Genomic DNA, 7395 nt, shown 5'->3' with positions numbered 1-7395 from the left:
CATCTCATCGCTTTTGAGTGAAGCTTGCTGCATAGTTTCTCCTCTGGATCTACCTAATAGTGCCTATTCTAGATGGCACCGAATGGTACACTAATTTCAGAGACTACATATTCCCACAGGTCCTAATGCTACACATCCAACCCAATCTGGTTCTCGTGTCCATAGCTCAGGAGCCTGGTGACGTTTCTGACCATGAGTGGTTAGAGGGGGAAGATGCTGCAGATGACGTTGGAGATTCTGATTTCTAGATGGAGGATGATGAAGATGAAGAGGATCCTTGAGTTGAAATCATCATGTCTTTGAAAACTTCATCTTGGTTCTTTTTAAAAAAATTTAGGCCACATGCTTACTGATGAATTGTAAAAAATACTCATAATATAATGGTTTTCTTTTTGCTTGGTTATTGTGTATCTTGTAATTTTCACTTCGCTTCGAGAATGCATGAGAAAACATAAATAAATAAATAAAGCACACACGGAAACATTATTTACATTATGTACATATAAGGAAAAAATCCAGTAATGGAAAGGCTTAAGGTGGAACCTGTTAACTGGGATCCCGAGAAAAACTCCCTACATATCTTCGAGATCAAAAGCATTGAAACCTTTGCAATTTATAATGTGGAAGGGCACCTCCCAAAAACCATCAAATTTGGCATGTTGACTGGGCTTGGTTTCTCTCTCATTGTACTTCAAAACAAGGTCGCCTTGTTTGAAACCTGGGTCAGAACTTTTCTTCTTATCAAACCACCTCTTGACAGTTTGTTGGCGATTTTGAAGGGACGAAAACGCTGCTTCCCTTACTTCCTCTAATTCCATAATTTCTACCAATCTTACTTCCATGGGACCATTTTCCGCCACCTCGATAGATTTGAGCAATTGTAAGGCAGGGATCTCCAAAGATACAGGGAACAATACGTCCTTGTCATAGACCAGCTTATATGGAGAATTCTTTAGGACTTTCTTGGGTATTATCCAATCTGCCCACAATGCACTCTTTAAGTGGTGATGCCACTCCCTTTTGTGCTCAGAGCCCATTTTTTAATGAGCCTTATGAGGTTCTTGTTAGTAAACTCAGTTAGGCCATTCCCCTGAGGGTAATAGTTTGAGGAGGTCTTCAGGTAGATTCCTCTGTCAAGAGCAAATTGGGTGACCCGAGAGCCTACAAATGCTCCCACATTATCCAAGATTATAATCTTAGGTGGACCATATCGGCACACCAAGTCTTCTAAAAGCGTTAATATCTCGGCTTCTAATGAATTCCTCAAGGGGATAGCCTTAGACCATCTAGTGAAGTAGTCAGTCACAATCAAGATCCACTTGTGTCCGGCTGAACTTGGGGGATTGATCATCCTTATGAAATCGAGGCCCCACTAAGTGAAGGGCTCTTCTACCATTATAGGCCTGGGTGGCATAGTCGCTTTTCTAGTCCTACCACTGTAGTACTGGCATTCTTTGCACTCTCTTACTAGAGTGTGCACATTTTTAAACATGGAGGGCCAAAAATACCCAGTGCGAGTGATCTTAATGATGGTGGTTTCTGCTAAATAGTGGCCTCTTGATAGACCATGATGGAATTTGTGTAGGATCTTACCGACTTGGTCTTGGTCCACGCAGCGGAGCGAAACTCCATTAAAATTTCTTTTAAATAGCACTCCTTTGACTAGATGGAAACCACTGTTCTGGATTTTGTAGAGTCTCCTCTTTTTAGGAGGGAGACCTTCCGGAAAAACACCAATCCTCATAAAATGTTTCTGAGCTTCCAGCCAACATGCCTCTGTAGAATTGGAGGTAACCATTACAACTTCCCCTGTATCAACCTTAGCTTCTCGAGGTTCAGACTCCTGGGCTATGTACTCACACAAACCTTTGTCACAGATCACCTTAGTGGGCTTGGCATCAATGTCATATTCTAGGATTTTAGTAATCTAGTTTGCCCTCTTCTCCGTAATGTCGCCTTCCATTATATACTCCCTGACTGAAGGGTTAGCCTCATATTCCTTCAAAGTTTTTAAATGGAAAGCTATAGGGTGCTCACTTCTTTTATCTACATCCTTTTGGGTGAGAACCACAATAATGTTGTAATTACCAGAGAAAACATACATTATAAAGTCCTTCAACATATTTGGGTTAGAGAGCACGGGAGCTGAAGAAATGACATCTTTGATCTTCTCAAAAGCCTCTTTATCTTTGGGGGTCCATTTAAAATGTGTCTCTTTTTTAAGAATTAAAGTGATGGGCCTTACCATCCCAACAAAGTTTGAGATAAAGTGGCTAACAAAGTTAACCTTGCCCAGGAAGGACTAAATGCCTTTTTTGTTGATGGGAAGAGGAATCTCCTTTATTGCTTTCACTCGACCAGGATCGATGGAGACTCCTTCCTTTGACACTACATGCCCTAGTAATTTCCCTTACAGAACCCCAAAGATGCATTTGTTTGGGTTTAATGAGATGCCAAATTCTAAGCACTTCTGGAACACCAGTTCAAGATGATCAAAGTGATCTTCTTTGTGTTTTGAAAACATAGTCAAGTCATCCAAATATATGAGGATTATTTTATTAATGAGCTCCCTAAAAGCCAGATCCATTGCTCTCTAAAAAGTTGCGCCGACGTTTGACAACCTAAAAGGCATCTTCTAGAAAGCAAATGTTCCCCATTTGGTTGTAAAGGTTGTCTTATGCTGATTTTCCAACTTTACCAATACTTGGTTATAGCCTGAGAAACCATCCAACATGGAGAACATCTCTAACCCTACCATCGTGCTCAACAACTACTCCAGTGGTGGCAATAGATAATGGTCCTTTAGAGATGCTTGGTTCAAATCCTGAAAGTCTACATAAAGTCAGATATCTCTATTTTTCTTCCTGACTGGAACCAAATCAGACACCCATGTAGTGTGCTTGATGGGATAGCCAATTTTGGATTCTACCAACTTTCTCAATTTTTGTGCCATGAGGGACTCGATCTTGGGATTGATAGGTCCCTGCTTCTGCTAGACCGGCTTGGCCCCATCGTCAAGTTGAATAGTGTGTTGAATGATGCTAGAATTCTAGCCTTTCAAATCTTCATATGACCATGCTAGCACGCCATTATTTTCATCGCAGTATCGGGCCAATCTATCTTTGTCTTCTGAGGGAACATCCTTCCTGACTTTGAGTATTCTCTTATTTCCTAATGACATCTCAACATAATCACCCTTATCAGCTGTGAGTTTTTGTTTGTCATTCCTAAAATCATCATGATCAAACAAATTTTCTAGGGTGATCAATCCATTTGGGAGCTTATTGGATTTTAGTTGAATGATCTGATCCTAGTAAGCTTCCTTCACTTTACATTGTAATTGGTCAACAAACTCTTCGGAGTTTTGAATGAACAAAGCGATTTGTTCGTCACTTTCAAAAACATGCCAGTGGGTATCATTATCAAGAATAGCTGGTCGAACGATCACACCAATCACCTGGGAATTAACAAGCAAGTCCACAATGAGGTCGAAATGTGATCCAATAGTGGTCATCCGATTAGCGGATGCATTTGTCTTTTGGGGAATCTTCTGGATGTTGAAAGCATCAAATCTTTCGATTAGATCCCACATCCTATGGCAATAGGATCTCATACTGACATGTTTGGCACTAGAGATCCCTCAGACCTAATGTACTATCAACTCGGAGTCACCCAAAACTTTCACCTGCTTTATACCCATTCTTTCCGCTAAGCTTAGGCCTTGAATCAACCCTTCAATTTTTTCTTCATTATTGGAACAAGCAAACTACAGGCAAAAAGACTTTAGAATCTGTTCACCCGAAGGTGAAGTAAGGCAAATCCCAGCGCCTACACCTACCTTGCATCTTGCACCATCAAAGTGCAAGGTCTAGAGTGCAGAGGACAAATCTTCTTGGGTCAAGGGGTCTTTAACTAATTTTGGAATAACTCGACCTTTGTAAAAAATGCAGTAGGTACCAAGACTTGTGTCATGATAATTGGAGTATGGATTAGAATCAATGAATTCATCGAGAAAAACCTCCTCAGTTATCTCTTCATCTTCAATAAACTCTACAATCTTTCTCTCTTTATTGGAGATGGAGGTATGAGTGGACTCGAAATACTACATGTTCGGTGTGAAGGGGTTCTGAAAGGATTTTGAGTTTGGCACCCCGCTGAGTACAAAGGATAGGTGAGACTAGTCTAAAGACAAGTAACCTCCTATCTTGGTAGTGAAGTCCCTAGAGAGGCAGAGGCCAAAAACAGGGGGAATGTCAATAATTACCACCTCTTGAGACACCGTGACACTAGGACACGCAAACAATGTTAGCGGAAGTTTCTTGATAAGACCCATGGTCTAAACCTTATTCTCGTCTAGTTGCATAACACCTCAATTCAAAGGTTCCTACTTGATATTCAACACTTCAACAATTTGCTTAGGCATGACGGTAGTGTTGGCACCAGAATCTATCATAGAGTTATGTAAAATTTTATCCCCTATTATGAGGGTTAAATAGAAAGGATTGGGCTTAGGCTTACCCTCTGCTTGAGATTTCAAAGGTACGACCTCATTCGTCAACACCGTCGGTGAGCACGATTTATCTGTGGGAGGCTAAAATCTTTCCTCACTGACCTTTGGAGAAGTAGTAGCATTTCCACTAGGAGGTTTACCCACCTCTAACAAAGCTTCATTCAAATGATTCCTTTGCTCCGGGATACTAAGGAGATCCCATAAAGAAACACTGGATGGGGCTTTCCTCAACTTCTCCACCATGTCTAATACGGATGACATCGACACCTTTGTCTCTCTCGGCTTATAGGGGATAAATTCCTTCCTTGGATACGTAATAGCGGTTGCAGGTTGTTCAGGGACTTTATTCGCAGAGAAACTCCCTTGCATTCCTACATTCTCTCCTGTGAAGCACCTCTTCGACCTAAGGTTGTAATCTAATTGCACTTGAGGAGTCCTTGAGTATGATGACGCTACACCATTGGTCATCACCTTATCTTCGTCTTCCATCCAAGAGAATAGTGCATGGTCCAAAGCTATCTTCATCTCCTGCTCCATTGACATGCCTTGCATCTATGCAATGAAAGACGCATTATCCATGCCAGGGGTTGTGTAAGCCAAATCATCTGACGCCATGCCTTGGCTACGTTGATCCGCAACCTTTTATTGTAAATTTCCTCTCAGACAATTCCTTTGGGCATGGGCGTTGTTACATGGAAAACACCAAGAATTGGTATCATCCACAAGATTATTTTGTCCCACTGTCAATTCTTTACCAGTGTTAGGGTAGACAGTCTGTAAAGGATTGGGTATCGGAACTATCTGGCCATTTGGCTGGTTTGGGGAAGTCTGGCTATTTGCATATTGTTTTTGCTAATAAACAGGCCTACTTCCTTGATAATTCTATTGGAAAGGGGGTCTAGCTGGTGGGATTTGGGACCTTTTCAGATTGACTATTTCATTCGAGAAAGATCTCAATAATTTTTTTATATCGCCAACATCTGCAGCCAAGGAGGAGGGAGGAGGCAGACTTACTTGTTGGGAGCTGAGATATGCGTACATGGATTGGGAAGCAGACGAGCTAGGCGCGGGTGGTTCTGGGACTTGGTTTGATAGCTCTGGAAAGACGGGCATGAGCAGTCGTGGCGAGAACTTCCTGGTATCGATCCGATTATTTTCTACGGAGACTGCCAAATCAAACGCTTGAGGGAGAGTATTGCCTCCTAGAGATTGAATCATCACTGACATGTCAGAGTTGAAGGCCTTTAGATAGAAAACAAATGCCATTTCAGTAGGGGGACGGGCAGACAAAGATATTCTTTGCCAAGTTCCCTGAAATCTTAAATTGAATTCTCTTACTGCTTCCCGAGGGGCTCTCTTTATAGTAATCAATTGATGCATCAAGGATGACCTGTCAGCCTTGTCGGAGAACCTCTGAAAAAAGCGGTCTCCCAGCTGATCCCAATCGCCTATAGAATTTGGATCAAGAGACCTATACCAGTCTAGAGCTCTCCCTTTGAAATATGCTACAAGCAATCTCAAAGCTACATTTTGTTCGGTTATACTATGGACCGTGCAGACATTGGCTATATCTTGCAGGTGCTCCCCTATTAGACAATTTAGATAACCGGAAGACAACTAAGAGGGAGGGTGAATCAGTTGTCACATATTACAAGAACCATTAGCAATTTAAACTTTAATACCATAACCCAAAACATTAATACCGAAATAGCAGATAAACCAATTAAGCATAAACAATAATCACATAATAAAAGCCATCCACATAACACCAAGATTTGTACATGGAAAACTTGGTAAAGGGAAAAACCACGGTGGGAAGCCTACCCAACGCCAGATAATACTTCTACTGTAAGTATATGAATTACAATTGAGGGGCCTACACTTGCAGGAAGGCCAACAACCTAGAGCACACTGCTCATCACAAAAGGAGCCTCACTGACTACATACAAATCCAGACTACAATCCGGAGAAGTGTTGAACTGCAAAAGATAACATCTCCTATGTTTGAGTACAGTTCCGGTTAAAAGCTCAATACCGGAGGACTAAATCCTCTTATATAAACCCAACTTGATCTCCAATGATCGACCAACTCCTCTGCTTGAATGATATTATGTTATTCGCATATTACATTCCTTTACCATGACCTCTTACATTAACCATGATGATCTACAATGAGATCTGTAGACACTTAAAAATAATTATTTTAATTATTTTAAGTTCCTGACATAATTAATTTATTAATTATGCCAATTTTTAAATTCGTCCTCAATATTAATTAATTATAATTAATATTGTTACTATAGTTTGTTGATTGATTTATTTAATAAATCAATCCCCTTTTATTCTTCTAAAAATCCTCAATATTAAATACCCTCAAATTAATCTTCTTAACTAATTAATTTCAATTAATTAGTTAACCTAAGTGATTCATACAAATCACCTTTTTCCTAATCCATCATTAACCTAATAAATTCTTCTAGAAAGCTCCCTAAACTCACTTAGCATTATTCTTCTAATTTTTAATTCCCTCCACTCATTCTCTCTCCTAGTCAAATCCTCCTACAAATCTTATCTACCCTAATCTCACCTAATCTTTCCTCTAATCCCTCTCCTAATGAGTTGCTAGTAGCTAATCATCATGATTAGCCACAAAGCCAACTCCTTGTCCCTCCCATCCAACCACTCTCCTTAAATTCACTTTTCCTAGGTGAATGTGAGATTTTCAAAATCTCACATTACTTTAAACATCTCATCTTCCAAGGAATTTTTAATTCCTCCTTATGATGAATACCAAGAGGGGGGGGGGGTGAATTAGTATGCCAAAAATCAATGCACTAAAACACTTAAATAGTCTGAAGACAAACCGGTAAAGCCGTTTAATAGAC

The 7395-nt window shown here is 40.4% G+C and overlaps 1 protein-coding gene across 1 annotated transcript; it reads right to left on the bottom strand.

Moving 5' to 3' along the window:
- Positions 1-572: 572 nt before the first annotated feature.
- Positions 573-1037, bottom strand: LOC131856969 (uncharacterized). Its single transcript, XM_059208936.1, has one exon. The coding sequence runs from the start codon at positions 1035-1037 to the stop codon at positions 573-575; it is 465 nt and encodes a 154-aa protein (XP_059064919.1).
- Between the last annotated feature and the right edge of the window lie 6358 nt (positions 1038-7395).

Source organism: Cryptomeria japonica, chromosome 7 (assembly GCF_030272615.1).
Source record: "Cryptomeria japonica chromosome 7, Sugi_1.0, whole genome shotgun sequence".
In the NCBI taxonomy this organism is placed as follows: domain Eukaryota; kingdom Viridiplantae; phylum Streptophyta; class Pinopsida; order Cupressales; family Cupressaceae; genus Cryptomeria; species Cryptomeria japonica.
This window is presented reverse-complemented; position numbering and strand designations above follow the sequence as displayed.

What these genes read in the sequence shown, in the direction of transcription:
- LOC131856969 (XM_059208936.1), bottom strand. Translation starts at nt 1,037, where the DNA reads ATGGGCTCTGAGCACAAAAGGGAGTGGCATCACCACTTAAAGAGTGCA.